Source organism: Antrostomus carolinensis, unplaced genomic scaffold, assembly GCF_000700745.2.
Source record: "Antrostomus carolinensis isolate BGI_N321 unplaced genomic scaffold, ASM70074v2 scaffold9402, whole genome shotgun sequence".
Taxonomy (NCBI): Eukaryota; Metazoa; Chordata; class Aves; order Caprimulgiformes; family Caprimulgidae; genus Antrostomus; species Antrostomus carolinensis.
The window spans coordinates 83,957-104,661 of NW_010301567.1; the positions used below are offsets into that span (position 1 = coordinate 83,957).

The 20,705-nt window shown below is 42.0% G+C and overlaps 1 protein-coding gene across 1 annotated transcript in view; it reads left to right on the forward strand.

Annotated features, from left to right (window-relative positions):
* The window catches only part of ZNF423 (zinc finger protein 423), a 100,341-nt gene extending 82,190 nt beyond the window's left edge, over positions 1-18,151 (forward strand). The window contains exon 5 of the mRNA XM_010163511.1: positions 17,517-18,151. Coding sequence (XP_010161813.1) covers positions 17,517-17,546 — 30 coding nt within the window. The 3' untranslated portion in view covers positions 17,547-18,151. The remainder of the gene's footprint in view (positions 1-17,516) is intronic.
* The last annotated feature ends 2,554 nt before the right edge of the window (positions 18,152-20,705 follow it).

Genomic DNA, 20,705 nt, shown 5'->3' on the forward strand with positions numbered 1-20,705 from the left:
TTCCTGCTGTTTGCTTGTGTACTGTTAATCATACAGTTTCCTTCTAAATGATTACAATTGATGAAAACTAAGGCAAGGGATATAATAAACAATGCGCAAATAATCCAGGTACCAAGGGAGCAGGGTACCTGCCAGGTCTTTCCTAGCACAGGTGTTCAGGTATTTTATTGCCTGCTTTGAATAAAGGGCTTGCTTTCCTGTTCAGATTTGGAGATATGTCAAACCACTAAATTAAGGGAGCTTCACCAGAGGAATTTGCTGTCATTTTAAGCGCCCAGTTTCTTTAAATGTACATGTATTGAAAGGAAGTGGCTACTATGGCTCATTGGCTAACACTGTGGTCTGTCTCCTTCTTCATTCCATTTTATGTGAAAAGCTGGCAATTTTCATGTATCCATAAACAGGCATGAGCTGCTGCACAGAAATTGCACTCATTATATTAATAATGATTTACCATGAACATCCTCCAGGGGCTTGATTTGGTCCACATCAAAGTCCTTGGGATTCTTTCCGCTGATTACAGCAGATCAAGCCGTAAGCAGGTTTTCTTTGTTTAAGTCTATTTTTAATGTCAGCTCAGTGTTGGATGTGTCTCCTAGAGAGGGCTGCATCCTGCCCAGGTGAGCAGGGCACGGCAGCGAGCCACTACATAGTCTGATGTGGCCCAATGGGGGACGTTAAGATATGCTGCTCTGTACCCATGGTGGCTTCCCTGGGAGTGGGGCAATGAAGAGCAACATCTGCAGCTACTCATGCCAGGGACCCTTGGGACCATCTGGGTACAACAGTGTCCCCTGAAGCAAGTGGGAAGAATGAGAGTCTCTTGATTTGTTATGTGACCCACCTGCACCTAAAGTCTACATCGAAGGGCTCAGTTTACCACCAAAGATCAGAGCACTGAAGAGAGATTTAAGCAATTTCAGGTCTGTACCCAGCTATTCACAATCTTTTAGTGGTTGATATCTCCAACTCCTACTTGAAAAATGGGCTTTACCTACTTTCTGGGGGTACAAGAAAGCCTACTTAAATAGGAGTCAGACTTTTCTTCTAAACAGCCCTATGTCCTTGCAACACTCAAATATCTCAGTGCTTCTGGGCTCCAGTGTCCATAGTCAGTGAGAGAAAAGCAAATCTATGGTATTTTGATGAAGTTGCAGAAAATATTTGTCCCTGGGGGAGTGTGTGGATGGCAGGACAAATGGGACCTGAAATGCGGCTCTATCTCAGCGCAGTACTTTCAGTTAACGTAGCTTTTGCTGTATGTCAGAACTATGTGACTTAGAAGTTAAACACCAGGAGCTTCTTGCTGGAAACAAACCACAAGCTCTTTCTAAGTTCCATATGAAGCACCCACAAAATTATGTGTAGAATTAATTTTCTGCAAGTAAAACAATTTTTTTCTTTTAAACAGAATTTATATCTTTGCATTTTGGTTGTTGATAGGCTCTTAAGAGTGTGTTATCTAGCTTTCCTTTTTTTTTTTTTTTCTTTTTCTTTTTAATTTTAGTTTTCTTTTAACATCCTGAAAATGACCTAGTCAGTCATCCTCGCAGATTTGGCTAGCGTTTCTTAAAAAATGTTGCTATGGTGCTTGGAGTATTGTTAAATTTTAATTATTAGTAGTTACAAAGCTAATAAATTACAAGAATACCAAAATCTATTCCAGCCATATTGCTGGGTTTCATTCAGACGCAGTCAGATAATTATAACTAACAATAATTAAAAATTAAAAGTGCTGTAGGCACATACCCATCATGTTGAGTCTGTCTGCCTGAACGTTCTTTATGGACTGCAAAACCCCAAGTTTTATCTCTGATCTGTTGTCACAGTAGGGAAGAGTTTTACCTATTAGGTCTCTGCTTTTCAATACGTATGTTTAAATTCAGAGGAGGAGGAATATACAGCTGTTGAAAAATTTGGGGTTAGGAACAGGTTCTCGTAAGGACCAAAGCTAAGAAATGCCATTGCAGACTACGCGGCGCTGTCGCTGGGCTCTGCAGCAGCTGTGGTTCAAGTTCTTTGTGGGTCATGCTGGAGGTTTGCTGGGCCTGACATCCACTGAGGGTAATGCTCTAAGTAAGAGCGAGGGCTGTTCATGCTCCTGCATCTCTGTGTGATTTGTCAGCCTCTTCTTCCCTTGCACAGAATGAGGTGGTGTTTCCTGTGGCTGGGGATGCTGCTAGAACAGCCACGTAATCCAGAGCACAGAGCCTCTTTGTGTGGCCAGTTCTCTTGAAACAGAGGATGGCACTGAAATCTTTAATTACCCTGTGTTTATCAGAGTGATAAGGTGTAGCATTTTTTCATCTAGAAAGATTACTCTGATCAATACATTGCTGCATCTTTATCATCCCCGAGGTCTCTTCAGTGAGATGCAGAAAGATCTCTCAGGTCTGCAACAACTCACCTGGGATGAAGCTTGGAAATACCTGGCACTGAAGTAGCACGTCCCATAACAAAAAACTCTCCTTCATTTTTTACACCATTAACGCCGTTCTGTGGCTGGCCCTGGCTAACAAAGTGTATGCAACTTCGCATTAGCATGTGCAAAAAACCCAGCAGCGATGCAGAGCAGGAGGAAAAAAAAGAAGGGAGCCAGGTGAAAGGCATCGTTTCAGTCATTAATGCACTTAAGCGCACCCAAGTGTCAACATGTGTGATCAAGTGTAAGGAGGCATGTCGTTCCAATGTGGCAGCACTGGCACACAGAAGGGGCTTCCTACAGCAGAGATGGCACTTGGATCCAGTGCTTGGGCTGCCCAGCTAAACCCGTCGGTGCCTGTCATCTATGCCCTAGGGCAAGGGTCCAACCAACTTTTGCGTAGGCACCATGCCATCCCAACAGATGGGCAGGAGTGTAAGCCGCCAAGAGACAATGTATATGCATCAATTGTGTTTATTGAAAGCACAGTTCCTGGCTGGAAATGTCCAAATGTCTATTTATTCTGAGATAAGATGCCTTTTGTTAATGAATATGGAAATGTAGCCTAGCTTTGAACTAATTACTTTATATACATTACAAAACATAATGCAGACACACAAATGTAAGATGTGCCGATTATAGGGAGCCCAGTTAAAGGTCTGTCATGATGCAGAGTACCTCCTAAAATAGACTTGAAGTGCCAAGGTACTATTTGCCTCTAAGTACTGGAGACCAAATTTTATAGGAGCTGCACGTAACTTTAGAAATCGCTGGCACAATATATAATGATGTGCAAGGACCCAACCTTTTACACTTGCAGGTTTTCCTTTGCACACAAGATGTCCCCTTGTAGTGGTGGCAACCATTTTTACTTGCGTGGGTAAATGAGGGTGATAGGTTAATCCAGACCAAAACTAGACCAGTTTACACATCTCACTGAAGAGGTTTTTTTTTTTTCCATGTGAAAAGAAAGCGTAAAAAATTATATAATATGCAAAGTTTTTGCTTTTATAATTGACAATATTGTTGCTCACCAAAAACAAGTAATTTATGGAAGCATCCAGAGATGAGCCTGTATGCACAGATTACAGAGTATTTCCTTGCCCTAGTTGTTAGCTTTATTCAATTAAGACTAGTTAGTGGTCTTGAAAGATGTGCTTTAAAGACCCTTCTGAATATACAGTTTGATATTCATAAAGATCCCGGCATACTACATGTAAATAAATAAAGCAGGAAAAAAAAATACTTCCAGATATATTAATGCATTCCCATCTTGGAGAAAGAGCATACGGGCTGTGTTAAACATCCATCCTTGACCAAAAGGAGGAAGCACAGGAGAAGAAATGAGAAATGGATTTTCTTTCTGAAAGACCAGATTGCACTCTCTGGTCTGGCAATAACAATTACTAATGACATTTAGAGAGAAATTAAGGATGAGAAATGCAAGTTGGCATTTCAGCAGTGCCAGTCAGTAACATTACATCAGAGCTCACAGGAGAGATGAGAAAAAGTTTAGGGATGGAAAATTAATTTTGTTATGTCAACAATTAACAAATACCTTTTCTTCATTCTTTACCACACTATCAAAAATTACCACTGTGATAGTATTTAACAGCTCCTCAGGTGAATGAAATGGCACTTTGAAATCCTTATTTCTGGAGGCAAATGCACATGCTTGTGTTTTGCTCTGTTTTCCTGAACAATGAATGATAGAAAGAGGTTCAAACTGACCACGGAGGGAGAAAATGAGCTCTTGAATGTGTGGTAGCAAGAATATTCTGTGTGGCCTCTGTCTTTTTTACAACCAGGAAGGAATGAAGCTTACCAGCACTTTCTCTGAGGTTGCTTTTACCTGTTATGCAAATTTGGAAAGGGATAGGTTGAACATGCTCAGATCCATGCAGGAAAATTTTGGAGGATCCAGATGTAAAGCCCTGGAAACCTCAGACCTTTTGTTCAGAAGTCCTTCATATGTGCACAAGGTGAAATTCCCGTCCCTGTAGGAAGGTGGTAAGAAGCCCTGTTTCCTGCTGCTCTGCCTGGAACCACAGAGCAAAGGGGCTATAAGCTGTGAGTGGCAATCGGCACTGCCGGCTGCGCGGGGACACTGTCCTTGGGGACAGCAGATCCAGGTACCACTGCTCGGCCCTACCAGGCTTGGTAGCACAGGCCTTTGTAAGCAGGACATAGTCCTTAAAATAGAAACAGAACATTTTTGTAATATGTAGACAAATTTAAAAAAAAAAAATGTTTTGTTTTCTCTCCAAAAAGTCTTGTCACAATTTTTCTTTCTCTGTGCTGCTGGGAACACATCTCTAGTACAGCTCCTTTGATTTTCTTCTGCTGTAGTAGCTGCTGTGGAACATAGGTTGGGGTCTGAGCAGGGATTAGCTCCATTTCCTCCTGTAAGTGTCGCTAGCATCCAAAGCAACTGACTTCGGTTTTCAAAGGAAGAGGGACACTGCGCTGGAAAGGGCAGAGAATAAGCATTATTTAAGCAAAACAGTGGAGCTTGATCAGCCTCCGTTTTAAAGAGCTCATCGAAGGTGGTGTGCGGCATCCTTCTAAAAGTTCAGTCTCTTCATTTGCTTGCTGCTAGAGCAAAGCAAAGGATGCTTGTCCAGACATAACAGTATATGCCTGAGTGTTTTCACAAGAAATGTCTAGATCATTAAATATAATAGGTCTCAGCTGCAGTTTTGATCACTGAAGCATGCACACAATTCATCACAGCAAATTAGGTACGTCTTTGTAACTTATCTTTCTGCAATTTGCTGGCACTTTTAGAGAGCTGAAACTTATATTGTATGTGCTGCAGAAGCCATTTCAGATAAAATATTCTGTGTTTATTGGTGGAGAACAAGGATTCACTAATAACAAAAACATGGAGCAGTGTATGCTTCTGCTCCTGCATCTTGCAGAACCAGCAGTAGTACCAGCAGAGATCCCCAGCCACATTCATTATTTATATATTTTAGTGGATTTCTTGTCTGCAGTAAAAGAGATATAAGCTTCAACATCAGGCTGTTTGTGCCAAATTCTGTCCTACAGCCCATTCAGGAAACCTGCGGCAGCCATGGTTCGCACTCATTACACAGCCCATTTATCTGATTGGCGTTTTGTCTTCTTTGGCTTGCTGAAATGTTGCTTGTTCTTTAAAATCTTAGTTTGACCTTTGGAAAGAAAAGGCATTTGCTGGTTTAATTTTTTTCTTTTTTTTTAAGAAAGAACCAAAACCTACTTAAATGGAAATTGGCATTCAAAAGCAGCACAGTTACTGAAAGGCATTTACTTTATTACTAGTAGAGAACAGACGCTAGTGGGCTCAAAAATTACATTTCAGTGGATTCATCAGGTTCAGTCACTAGTTAGTCTATGAACGGATGGATATATTGTAACAGTTAACCTGAATTTATACCCTGGATTTTTACATTTGCCTTAAGAGTACTGCTGTCTTAGCTGCTGACTAGAAGGGTTTGGAGATGTATTTTATTTGTTTTATTTTTCTGAAAGAGGATATGGTTGTTTCTAATTGCAGAGGTTTTTTACATTGTAGAAAGTGCCTCAGTTTTCAGAAATGTGAATGATATATAGCTACTGTGTAAAGAAGATCTTGTAAAAGGATCCCCCAGTATGCCTGCCGCAGAAAAAATAAACATCTCAGCCTAAACCTAGATAAACCCCCATGGACTGAGAAAATAATTTTCAATAACCAGATATTTTTAACTCTGTGTATGAAGGTAGTAATAACAGTCGCCTGTATTTGCATCTAGGGTCTGCCACAGTCTAATTGCTTTTCTCTTCCCCACCTCCCCTCCCTGAAATTTAAGGCTACTGGTTAACAGAGCAATGCATTAAGCACTCCATCTCCAAAATAGAAAGAAATACTGCTCTAGCCTCTGCCATGTGGCATCTTTAGGTTTCAGGGATTTTGTTTAAATCTGAAATTTATGTCCAGGAGAAATAAATTATTAGATTGTAAAAGCAGCTGGGGAGGGAGTAAATATAGTCTCTTTTGTCCTCTATATCATTTCCCCAGGAAGATAATAAATGTATGGCAAGCGTCTTGTGTTTCCTCGGTCGTACAAATGTTGTGTGTGTGTTGTATTTCAGACGTGAAGCCTAAATTCCAGACAGGAAATCCTGGAGTGATACTGTACTGCTGCTGCCTACCGCTGTGGTGCTGGCAGAGCCCCCATCACTTTTACCATTACAAGAAATTTGAAAAATAGTTTCATGAAGAAATTTAAAAGGCCTTGGGTGTACCTCTGATTTGCTGAGTAAGAGATTCAGGGTGTAATCCGAGGGTTTATCCCCTGGGCCAGTGAGAGGCAGTGGGAGCGGTGGTTCCAGCCCTGGCTGCTGGACTGAGCTGAGGACAGGGGTCCTACCCTGTGGCCTGATCCCAAGGGATGGTTTTCTGAGAGTGATTTTAAAGAGCACAAGAGAGACTCCTGCTAATTCTTCACTGCCTTACCTGTTCTCATTGCTCTGCGAGGTCAGGTACACGGAGCAGGCGTGATGAGCAGTCAGGGAAAAAATGGGGCCTGATAAGAACAAAAGGAGAAGGGGTAGATAGAAACTCCGTTGGTAATTTTCTGCAGCTGGGCTTGTGTATAGGGCTGTCATTGCCTGCCCCTCCGTGCTTTTGTCTGGAAGGTTGTTGGTATTTTCAGCCCAGCCTACTTTCAGGGACCTGAAAACAGCCCTGGAACAGCTTTGCTGCTTGCTCTTTCTGAAGTTGCTTTCAGAGAAGCACGTTCAATCATATACTAATGTTTGTGTAATTAATACTCCACTTTAACATCATATTTTGAGAGTAGTTTTATATCTCACTTTGACCAGAGGGGAAAGGAAGGAAGGTAAAATAATTTAGAATACAGGCTGTTTCCAGATTGTTCCTGTTCTGCGGTTTCACTTATGTTCAATGAAATTGGGATGGGAATGTTTGATGCATGGGCTGGGTGCCCATGTGCAGTGACCTGACTTGAGCAGTAACCGCTAATGGATGGATTGCTAATGCTCTCTTCTTTCGTCACATTTCATGTTAATAGAATAAGATACTAAACTGTGTATCCTTAATGAGGTGATGGGGCTTTGTTGGAAAAATCTAGATGATAGAGATAAGACCGTATGTGCTGGTGTGATCAGAGACAGCTCATGGCTTTGTGTAAGGTCAGCTTGGGTTCAGCGAGGCTCCATCACCCCAACTCCATGTGAGCCAGCCCAGATCTGGCAGCAGCAATCCTGAGCTTATCAACTCAGCCGTGCTTGAGCTGATTCCACTGCAGAGCGTCTTGTGTGTCTTCTGTGCCATGTCCTGGGCAGGCGGTGCGGACACCCCGAGGTCGCCTCCACACAGTGCACGTCTGCAGAACCAAATTGCCTCGGCTTTGCACCATGCAGAAATGGCCAAAGCTCTGCCCACAGCATGCCAGCCCTGGGGGAGAGCTCCTGCCTGACCACTGAGCCTCCTCATTTGTTTCTGTTGCAGTTAAACATGAATAAATTGCCACGGGCATTGAGGTTTGACTGTGTGTAGTATATCTGTCATCAGTGCATTACATTACTGTATCTCCAAAAGGAGTAGAGAGGAGATTTAGAACATATTTACTTCTGAAAAATTTGTCCTCCTTTGGGGCTGACACATGCTCTTAGTCTTTGCATGAAATCACGATTGTTTAAAATGTAGCATCTTACTGTTTAGAAGGCAGATTTTCCCGAGACCAGTGACACTATTGTAATGGAGTAGCACTGGCTGGAAAATCCCAGTTCTTTAGCAGTTACAGTTGTTTCGCACACATACCACAGCAATGTAGCCTTGCTATTTTGTCTTGTGATGTCTTGGAGGAGATGGCTCATGTTGGTGGTATCTTGGCCCCTCTTTTACTTATAGGAACAAATTGTGCTTGGCTCTTCCACACTACGAGCTCCTCTGGGGTTAATTCCTCAAGGCAGTGGGCAGTGGGGTGAGCACAATCCTGTCTGCAGGTTTCTGCTCTGCTGGTGGCTTGTACACTAATGGGGCAGCATTAAAGTACTTTTATAAACTGCGGCCTTGCTATTTTACAGCAGAGAGACTTGCATTGAAGGTTTTTTATGCCCCTTTTGAAATTAGAAACCAGCAATAACAGCCATTACATCCAAGGCAACAGGTCACTGACCAGCTGTTTTGTCAGCCCGAGCAGTATGTGGGTGCCACATGACAGGAATATCTACCTGCCTCTAAGAAAAATGTTTCCATAAGACAAGGCAATACAATTTGTCAGATCAGTATTCCATTAGAGGGAATTTTATTTTAGTTGCTGCTTTTTTAAAAAAATTACTAACAGAAGGACTGTGATATATGGTAGCCTTGTGCTCGTGCGAAGTCCAGCTGTCCACACTTGTTTATTTGGTCCAAGGAACTTGGATCAGCTGCAACTCCCAGCATTTGTTGGAGGATGTTGCCTAAGTGAAGACTGCGAGATGTGCCCTGGTTCATGTCTGCATTAAAATTCACAGTTAAGGCTGAGACAGTTTTATACCTGGTCCAGGCATGCCTAACTGGTGCAGCAAAAAAAAGCTGAAAAAAATCAGATGGTGTTCAGTGACCTTTGCCACCCTGAAGATCAGTAGGGCAAGTTAAGGACCTATTTTTAGGTCCAACTTTGAATTTTCTGGCTTTTGTTGGGTTATATTCACGTGGGTCACTCAAGAAAGCTTTTGTCTATGCATTTTGACTGGTGTCTGCTAAAGGTATTATGTAAAGTGTTTCCCTTTTTCTCCCAGTATTTTTTGAGAAAAAGAGTGTGAGAAGATGCCAGCCGTGATACTATAATAAAGACCCAATCAGGATATTATTTTGTGTTTATAGAGGAATCACATAGGATCCCATAATGATGATGCCAGCCCTCACAGAAATGAACAATTAACTAGCTTCTGCTGTGTGATTTACCTTAGATCAAGGAGGGATTAACGAGATATGCTTCAGATAGGCTTCAAATAAATCAACAAATCACATTTTTGAGAGGAATACCAAAGAAGAATTCCTGGAAAATGGTTTTCCTCTTGCAAATGATTTTGAAACTCGTTGCTTCCTGAGTAGGACCAATAAGTGGATAGAAACAGGTCCACACTGGGTTGTGCGTTGATGGTTTTGGTGTGGCAGAGGCAAGTACCTGTAGGCAGTAGATGCTTTCTCTGATTAGTGTGTGGCTTAGATTTGAAAATGGACTGGTGTTTGCATTCATTAGGACAGCTTTGGAGAGTTACTTCAAAGTCTGGTGAAGGGTGTGCTGCTGCATGTCCGTGGAGTTGCAGGGGTGGCCATGGCCCTGAGAGCTGGGGCTCCTGTGGGACAAGCTCCATGGAAATACATGGGATGAGTGAGCCAAGGTTAAAGGACTGTGGTGGTTTGGGTGGATTCACCCTCTGAGTGACAAAAAAACCAGGACAAGCACCCAGTGTTGTTGGCAGCATGGCACGCTGGGATCCTGCAAGGCCTTTTCTGCTTTTGGGATCAGCAACAGCTCTGGGATTCAGTCAGGGAGAAATGGTGGGGCTGGGGGAGGAGCAGATAAATTCTAAAAATATTCTGGTTTTATGCACTTCTAACAACAGTAATTAAATGTGTCCCTCTCCTTTTCCATTTAGGAAGGATAAGGTTCTTCCTTCAGCTCAATTTGATCTTGTGCATGGCATACTGTAGACTACAAGTCACAAGGACACTGATAAATTTGCATTTCTGACTTAAATTCTCAGGAGTGTGCCGTCCCTCAGGACAGGTATTATTAGCTCCCTGGTTTCACTGGGTGCCTCAGTGAATGAATCATGGTGTGTTTACGGCTAGTTTCTCAAACACAAGACTCCAGTTATCTCTTAATAATATATTCTCCTGTGGTTTTTCTTTCCAAAGTGCCATGGTAAGGAGATTCTCCCAAAGGCTTCAGTTTGCTTTTGTGCTTCAGCATTTTACCCAGTGTTTTTGGAAGAGGCATATAGACTTTTTGGTGAGGCATTTAATCGAATATGAGAGGCTATGCTAGGCTTAGGCTTGCACTTGGAGTTCCCTTGTAATGGGCTTACCTTGGTTTATTCTGAGTTTTTAGAGAAGAATGGAAAGAGATGGCAGGTCTAGAATACTGATGATACAGAATTATTAGTCTCAAGTGGAAAGGGGAAAGTATGTTAGGTGAGTTGTCAAAGTCTGCTTAGGACTAAACAAACTGAATTAGAGGAGAAATTAAATTCATAAATCATCTAAAAAATCCTTAGGTTGTGTGAGAATGGGGTGGCTCTGAGAAAAGTAACTCTAAGAAAGGTATTTGCATTAAAAGGTAATTTTTCAAATGCAGAATAACACAGAAATGCCTTTCAAATAGACACATTAAAATTAACAGAAGCAATGTAAGTGTAGAAATAAAAGTGAGCAAGTATATTGTGGGGCGGATGCAGCACGGCAGCAGAGCACACAGCCCCTGGGGTGCAGAACAAAGGCAGGTGGCAGGGAGGGTGGGGGTGCTTCTGGGGCTGCCTGGCTTTTACAGACCAACGCCTGGGCAGTTACACTTCAGTACAGACACATGCCAGCCACAGAACAAGATTTATAAAAAACCAAAAAGCAGACAGCATTTAGTTGGTCATGTGTGGAGCAGCTTTTTTTCCCCTGTAAATATTTTACAAGTGCTTAATCTTCCCATCGACTCCAGATGAAGTTCCAGGTCCCGGTCGCTGGAGGAGCTGGGCAGGTTTCTGGGGATGGCTCAGAGTGTTACCCCAGGTGAGGGGGCACTGAGGGGGGCTGCAGAACCTCCCCAGCGGGTACAGAAATCCTGGGAGTGCCAGAGCCAGCTCTGTCCTGACACAGACAAGTATTTCTGTGTCCCAGTACCAGTGAAAGGTGCATTTGGCCCTGGAGGAGCAGTGGAGTATGTGCAAGTGCCAGAGAAACTCAGATGCAGATATTTTCATTGGGAAGAGCCAGCTTGGCTTTTTCAACTGACACTAAACCTCCAGGCGTATTTTCTTAGACACTCAAAGTGATTTTTATTTTTTTCTTGGTTCAATAACTTGTAAAGGACAGCTTCCTAACTGCATTTGTTGAAGTGCCATCTCAAAGTGCGCTGACACGGGGACTGACTGACGCATGGCAAGTTATCAGATGCTTAGAGATGAAGGAAGCAGTAGCACAGGCAGCCGTTTCCTTTCACAAAGCATGTGCCACCTTTCGTTTGCCTCTGCCTCAATTTCAAGGGATTCTTCAAATAAAGAAGGGACATGTGAACCTGTCTTGCCTGACAATTTTTTTCTTTATTGAGTACCATGATAACTTGGAGTTCACTTGTTACAAGCATTTTATGTAGTGAGTGAAATACCAAGGGAAAGGAAAGAGGTAATACTGTATTTCCTGAAAAACTAGGATCTAAGCATAGAAATGTCACTGGGTAAGAGTTACCTGAAACAACTGGAAGGGGAATTAACACCTGGTTTTATGGGAAACATTGGTTACCACTATCAGTTTTAATGAAGTGTATTAACTAAATTGTGTTCTGAGTATTCATTCAGCCCTGTTTATGGCACACTCTTGAGTACATTTACTGTTTGTCAGAAGTGCAAACTAGTGAACATATGAGGCTTTAAGACAGGCCATCTGTTAGTCTTAGACCCTTGGATAATTGTCAAACGGTTCTAAAAATAAGCACATACAAACTGCAAGGGGGTGCAAAGGTGATTTTTCTTTAGAGTCTGATAGTAAAAGGAAAGTAGCAACCAGAAATTAAAACTAAAAATAAATAGAGTTATCCTGTAAAGCAAGCTAACTCTCCTTTTCTCCCTTTCTCTCTCCCTTTTTTCCTGCCCTCCCCTTCAGTGTGCTTTTTTAAAAAAAAAATTTAGATTTTTTTTTTTTCCTCTTGCTCTTCTGGGTCATGGCATCCCTTGAATGCCTCTCCAGTTTAGGATTAGAGCAGCACCAATTTAAGGCTCACAGCTTTCTGTAGAGAGCATAATCTCCGATGGCTAAAGCAAGGGTCGTCTTGTGTCCTCTGCCTAAAGTAATCTCTTTATAAAGTCAAGACACAAAGATTTTGATCTTTATGGATTGCTGTTAGAGGAAATAGTACCTGTGCACTTACATGTGTGTGCTTATGGATATATAATAAGGAAAAACGGCTGAGAGATTTTTGGCCCATTTTGAATTCAAAAGATGCAAAACATTGTTTGTAAAAAGAAAACTGCAGATGGTATTTTGTAAATATTTAGACACTCTTAACTTCTGTTTGTTGCAATTTGAAGGTTTTGTTTTGTCTTTTTTAAAATATATATGTTCAAATGTGGGACTTGAACCTTTGCTTCAAGTCAACACCTGAATCTGAAGTGTAGTTTTTGTCTGGCAAGCTGTGTGTGTTGACAGTCAATGGAGGGATCGCCTCTCTCGTTCCCAGGCTTCTGAATTTCACTTGAGGGTGGTGGGCATCACCAGCCTTGTTGTGCCATTTCTTAGCCCCTGTATAACATATGGTCTTTTAGGTGTATATGCTCATGCACATAGACAATATACCTCTAAATGGCTGGTACAGAATATCTAAATACATAACAGATGCACAATGGCACTATAGACTGGATGTATTATGGCCCCAAACCGTTATCACACCCCTCACAGTTGCATTTTATTTTTTTCACCTGCTCCTGTGTAGTACACCTGTGACTTGTTGGCAGTGAATGTCGTTGCAGTGTGGGAGACTCCCAGCTTGACTGCCTGGCTTGGAGCTCTGCTCCATCGTGTGCTGCTTTTTTGTGTGTTTTCTTTCTATCTTTATATAGCTTGTAAGAGTTCTTTGAACTGCTGTAAGTGATCATCTTTCAAGCCTGATGCTTTCCTTCTTGACACAGTGCTCTGAAAATGGGGATTGTTGTGCCAGTGTTTTCATAATAATGCATGTAGAAAAACAGAGAAATATTCATTGTAGATGTCCTGCACAAATGGCTTGATCCGCATCCAGAGGGCAGGCAGGGGGTATCCCCAGGGAAGATCTGGAGAGCAATCAGTATCTACACAGACAATAATCAGCTATTCTTTGAAATCTTTTTATTTCCTGCAAAACCCGTTGCCCAGTTCCTTGGTCACAGACACTTCCACAAATGGTTCATTTGGGGATTGTGCAGCCAGAGGAAAATTCCACTTAAACACTGTGACAACCCCAAGGCTTGGGGTAGCTGCATTTTTCCCACTGACATGGCTAACGGAATTGCTATCCCTTTTGCATGACTATTAAGAAAAGCAAAGAAAGGAAGAAATTTTCCAACCTTGTCCTATAAATAAGCTGTGACTTACTTGATCTTGACAGGTGACTTAGTGCTGCTGTAGAGTTTTCCAGCTGCAATAATGTCTCAGAATGATGTATTCAGTGGGGTATCAGCTGTGAGCCATGCATAAACCAGGGGGCCTAACAGGAGCTGTGAAAAACCATTTTTAATGTTCAGCTTCCAAATTATGTCCTGCCTCCTGCCAGCCCCCAAATGCATACGTGTATGGATGGCCTTGTGAGCAGGTAGGCACATGCAAACACACACAAGCATGCCTGGAGAGGCTTCATTTTTGTGGCTGCTCTGTTTTCCTTTGGAAATCACCATTCAGATATTTATTTTTTTTTTTAACTATAACTTCTAAAGTTGAAAAATCACACCCGAGCTGTTTCCTGTCAGCCCACCCTCCTGCTGGAAAGGTGGGTGAAGTTTCCTAATTAGTCAGCAGAAGGTTACTTGAATAGAGGCATTCCCGCGGTATTGGATGTTTCAAAATGCTTGCTCCCTTCTGGCCTTTATGGTTTCATTCTGCTGCCTGCAACAGCCTACTGTAGCATCAAGGTGAAAGCTATTTCTGCTGAGGCACAGGGCATTCTTAATGCCAGGATTTATTTATTTTTCAATTGCTCTGAAAGTCTAGACATCAGGGTCATTTTCTTTGTCTGCAGGCACACACAGAGGTGCCTAATGTTAAAGTTATTTGATAAAACACGGGTTAAATATGCAAAACACGTGAGAGAAGAGACATAAGCGCTGAATGTCTTGGACTCTTTCTGACATCTGCAAAGCACAATTCCTAAGCTGCACACACGCGAGGCAGAGGGAGCAGGAGCAAGAACAGAGGACATGACGGTTGCTAGTAGTAGGGGATAGAGGTTGCTGGACTTTTTTTGGAAAGCACATTTGTGTGGTCTGAAATACTTTTTAATAGGTGAGAAGCCTATACAGGTTGCAGAGGATACGCACAGGCTTTCGTGGGTCTTCTGAATATACACAGCAGTGGTGGTTATGCAGTATTTGCACACGCAGGAACCTGGTGGTCTGGTGTTCACAGCACTTGGGTGTGCAGCACTTGCGTGTTTGTGCACGACCTGCTCTCTGAAAGGCAGGGGGAGGATTTGCTGCACACAGGCTCTTGTGTCCGTAGGCATTACAAATATATTGGTGAGGTTCTGGAGAAAATGTGGCTCTATTTATTAACTGCTTGGTCCAGGGACTAGTCAGCATATTGACTGCCAGTCATGTATGCATGCGAAGGGAATAAATGGTACATTCCTAAGATATTAAGACAAAATCAAGATTTGCACATGAAAATAGTATATTTTTTTTTAGCTGATAGCCCTGTGGCACAGCTAGTTTCTCAGCTCCTACCTGACCCAGCTCTGAATAGCTGCAGGATTTGAGTGTGATCTGTTTCTTTGTGTAAACTCTGCTCACAAACCCAGTATATTCATTGTATTAGGACTGTTCAGAACATATTATTAACCTATGTTTGGGGAGGGAGGGCTCACAATGAAAGCTTCATTATCAGATTTACAGCCACATACCATTCCTTTATTGACCTGCCTGGTGTAATCAATGCAGCAGCCGCACAACTTTGAAATCATGTTCCCTGACTGTAGACCGTGCGTCATGCATCTAGTGCTGATTGTGCATTATCTTTTAAATGACACTGCCTAAATAAGTATGGATTTGTCTACCACGAATAGCCCCTCTTTCGATTTGAAGATGGTAAACCTTTCGCTTTTTTAATTGATATTCAGAATGACCTAAAAATAGAACTGTAATGAAGTGTACTAGAAATGGCCATTGTTAAAATGCTGAGGAGTGTGTCTGAGCAGAGAGAGTGGCCTGTGGATTCTTTACCATTTTCTGGATTTCTCACTTAGGTTTAGTAGACAAGCTTCTTGTCAGTGCTGCCATTGTGTTTCTAGGGCTCCATCCATCCATTTCCATAAAGTTGTTGCTTGATTCGAGAATAATATCCAGCACTGCAAAGGTCATTCCTTCTTAAGGCCAGGAGAATTTCCATGTACAGAAAAGTAAAAACCCATTGGATTTTATGTTTGGTGATGTTAAATTGTCTAAAAGCAAAGTAGTTTCAACTGCCAATTCACTTGCCATTATTTGAGTATAATGCTTTATCCCCGATAAGCTTTCCAGATCTTTGCACAGTACTTCTGGGTTTTGATTCTGAAATACAAAGCATAACAGAGGAGGGTGTGTTCAGAGGGCTCGTGTTGTGCCAAACAAGGACCGGTTATTTTGCCATTTCATCAGCTGATTGTACTTAATTTCACAAGGGCTCCTTCTGGGTGCGTGGCAGCTACGATGCTTCTGCCGCCTCTGTAACCTTCTGGCACGTTAAAGCCTGACCGTCATTGTGTTGAGTTTCCTCGCTGCCCACCCGACACAATTTCGCAGATAACTTTTGCCGTGATTTAGGAACTCAGCAGCACTTGTGACACCTGGTGGTCATCCCTATCGAGTGCACAGTCCAGAAATGCTCCTGCCTGCAAACGGGGTCACCACCGCCCGGCCCCACGCATCACCGGCCGCCCAGTAGCTCTTTCCACAGACAGTTCTCATTAGGGAGACGTCAGCTCTGGATAAAGCGGAGGATCGTGCTTTTTCCTGATTGAGATGTAACTGTGGATAGTGTAGAAGGACCAGACGATTTATGAAAAGTTAACATATCTTACTTTATCTTAAAGCTTTGTCATTGTAAATAAATAATTAGATTCAAAATTCATTTTGTGTTTAAAAACTTATTCTTCAAGCTGGCGGACTTGCCCAGCTCTGTTATTAGGCAGATGGAGACTAGTAAAATTGCCTAGGCTTGGAATAACACAAATGAATTTTTATATTTGTGGATGCAGCTCAAGAAAAGCTCACCATGAAGCACTCTAGTTGCTTAAATAGTTGAATAATCATACAAATAAAGCTGAGCTGATATGTAGGACTGGGGTTTCAGTCAGCACACAAAATGTAGGTGAATTGGTACTGCTCTAAAAATACGCTTCCAAGGTTGGCTTCATGATTTATTGGCTCCTGCACAAAATGGCAAGACAGGTCAGCATCCTCTGATGTGAGATACTGTGATGACATGAGGCTATTATAAATCTACCAAAAGGAAAAAAGGGAACAAAAAAAGACTCTAAACTGCTGAAAGAAATGTGTAGAGCAAAGTCTATTCTTTAAAGAGATTTAACTTCTGGGTTACATGTCCAGCCTTTTTCTGCTGGGTATATTACCCTGGTGCCTGAACTGGCAGTTCAGCTGTTATTGCTGAAGTATTTTTTGGACTGAGAAGTGTGTGTCACAATCTGGTGTCTCTTGCTGCCAGTACTTGCACCCGGTACTAGTGAGAATAAGAGAGTAAAATATGGCAAGGGTTCCCCCCATGATTCAGATTTTTTTTTTTTTTTAAATTGTTACAGTTAAGGGAATCCCTAAAGGCAGTTTTTGCCCATGAAGTGTTGCCACTTTCTTTATATGTATTGAAAGGAGAAAAAAAAAAAACAAAAAAAAAACCCCTAAAAAAACCCCCCTCATGGCTGTACTTGGCTTGTAGCATTTATTTTTTTTTTCGAAGTTCATGCCAGCATTAACAGATCTGTCAGAACAAAGCAAATGTGTCATATTGGCAGCTGTTACTTATGAGTACTTTTTCTTTATGGCATTTTGTTTTGTAATAATTGAGAAGCTTTTATGTCGAGCTCTGCATAAATGGTACTGAGTAGGAGGGTATGGGCATGCTTTCTATTATTCTGCCCCTCATGCATGTCTCCTTTTTTCGTCTTTCCAGAACCACACATTGAGCCAGCACGCACAGTGAGCCACTGGCACTACAGGACACCTCTCTGCAGAAGACTTGACGGTGGCACAGTGGGGAGGACCATTTGAACATTACATCCAATCAAAGTGTCATTTGCAACCCAGATGTAAAACTCTAATGATTTGGCCATGAGGCGCTGCTATTATAAGCAGCTGGAAATGAATATTAATGGAAGAGATTAAAAGTATTCCATGCTCAGTATTTTTTATTGTCCTGCTTCAGCTAGTGTACTTTAGAGCTTCTGCTTCTGACTGAATTTATAGTGTTAGATAAATCTGCTTTGATGCTGTTGCCCTTTGTTGCTTCTTGTATTATATTGATAGTTAAAGATTAGGTGTGATTTTTTTCTTTTTTGTTAACTGCTTTTTAATTGCAATTTTAGGTAACTGTGCATTGTGATGTGATTGCTTGGCTATTGTCTGAATATTTCTTTTTAATTTTTTAATTAAAGACTAATGCTTTGATTGGATTTGCCAGTTCACCGGACAGTGATTAAAACTATGTAATGAATATAATCGGTTTCAGTGCAACTGGATGGTCTGCTTTATAAATGTGACTTAATCTGATTGCAATAACTAGTACAGTTCAATAAAGGGAATACATGAGCTTAGCGTCAGCGGTTGTCTGTCTGTCAGTACACGCTGCATCACCACTGCTGGCTGATGCGTGTAAATCACAAAGTGATGGCTCACCTGACGGCAGAGATTGTTCCATGCCCTAGGAGGAAGAAGATTGAGACAAAGCAAAAGCCATGTTCCTGTGTCTGGCGTTGTGCTTGCTCCTGGATGCACCTCCCAGGCTCCCACGGTAGGTTGAGGTGAGGTAAGAACATCTTTATGAATCTAGGCACGAAAAGGCGTTGTTATCTTATAATGCTATTAACTTTTACTCAAGTCAAGAAGAATGGAGTGAACCTGGTGTATAGCTACCTTGACCTTACCTCTGTGCTTCTTTGTTTCAATACCAAAAAAATAGCTTTCTGGATTGTATACAAATGTGCAAATACTGGATCAGGCCTCAGGGACCTTGGTAGGAGACTGTGTATTTCAAGCACGTGGACTTCCAGGCCCACAGGTATTGTAGCTCTATGTTAAACTGCCATACTTCTGATACTTGAAACTGCCATCATGCAGCCTAACAGAGATAATTAGCAGGCTCTTTTTTTTTTTTTTTTCTTTTTAAACATATTATATGGTAATGAGGTTAAGTTATATCTCCAGTCAGAGAAACAGTCACGTTAAAGACCATGAAGTTAGTGAAATGCAGTTCTCGTGGTATCTTCTGCTTGAAGGAATCATGATCATAATGAACGATGTTTAGCAGTTGTGACAGCTGAAACGATGTGGTTACCCATTCCCACAATGAACAAGGCTCTGCAAGACTGTGGCATAGGAACATGCACAGTTAGAGCCTTTCAGAATCACTGCACTGAACCAGAGCACAACTGGTTGTCATTGTACTGTGTCTGAGCTTGGAGCATGTAAGTGATATTCTGTAGAAAAAACGTTTTCAAGGATGTGTAGTCAATGCCCAAATTAGTTTATACAGTGAGTTTACCAACAAGTGCAAGGGCACAGCTTGTTGAGACTGCAGACAACATTTTCAACATTTAGAGTCCTGCTGATGTTGATAGTCATGTTGCACACACGGCTCCTTCAAGATAGTGGGACATACTACAGGTAAAGGAAGGCTACTGGGCATAGCCAAGGTAGGATCATCCCTACAGCAGGAAGCACCAGAGCAGGTGCAAGTGCTAGCTTGAGAAAAGTTTCAACTTTCTCAAAAAAATGTCCCATTTCGGGCAAATGATAGATACGTTTTTTTATTCTGCCAGTTATTCTGCTGAAATAGCATTGCATGAATGGTCAGAGAGAGTTTAGGTTCAAAATTTTGATTTGTGATAAATTTATGAACCCTAATATAACAAAACGAGGAATTAATTTTTCTTAATACCAAAGAGGACAGTTCTGTTTTCATCTAGATAATTCTTAGCTCAGTGTTTATGCAACAAAATCTTTGTACTGACATGATCTATTTCTAGAAAAAGTGTTAGCTTTCTACCTGATTATATCTCCATAAGCCATGGCACAGATGTTTATGGGCTGAAAAATTAGCTAATGAAATCACCAATTCATTATTCTCATTCATAATGTATGCATGCTCCTAACTCACAGGCAACGTTTTAAGATGGGAAATGGAAAAGTGTCTTGCAGTACAAGCTCATAGACATGCCCTTGCAAGAAAAGCTAGTTGGGAACATAACATCAGCTGCTCTGGTAACAGCTCGTGTGCCATCTTCTCCGTGCTAAAAACAAGGCAGCAGGTTCTCACAGTGGAGATACTGAAAGCTCCTCTTGCCATGGAGCTGCATCTGCAACTCACTGGACACCTGCAGCTCCCAGGGCTGGTCCTTCGCCCATGCCAGGGTGCAGTGCCGTTGTCTGACCCTTTTTTCAAGGCCTGAGCTTCCCCCCAGGCGTTGGGGGCAGCGCTCTGCAGTGCAGCCTGGGGCCTTTGTCGGGTGGTTCCTGTGTGACTGTTTTTTCTGTGCTGCTTGTCCCTCTTGGGAGCGGGGGCAGAGCAGCCCTGCACTGGTACAAAACACAGCTTTGCTGGCATAGCTGCAATCACACCAGGGAGTGCTTCGCCAGCCTAGTATATAGTTCCTGTATCTGATAAAAGCTCCTAGGGAAAACAGAGCCTCACTGCAGGTGGAGAAAGATAATATCACAGCTTCTGGTACATCTTTGAGGTTTCACCCCCTTTTTCTTAGTGGCCAAGAAGTGCTATAAAAGGCATTTGGCGAACAGTCAGAAATCTTACCTCCAAAGACACCTGTATTTCAACAGCTACAACACATTGAAAATGGGATGGAGAGCCTTTCAGTAATCCCCATAATGTTTCCCTGCCTTTCTGTGTAACTTGCAGCTCCTGTGCGGTGATGGTGCAGACACAGGCTGGCACAGGCTGCGCAAGGCGCGGGTGATGCGGATGACTTGCAGGTAAGTGCAAACCAGAACTGCCAGAGTCACTTTATGATCTGAGTGGCCTTAGGGCCAGTACAGTGTTGGAAATAATGAAAAAACTTTTAAATGTATAAAGAAATGTTGCACAGACAATTTAATATCTTCAAGTTTAGGCAAATATGAATTACAAATC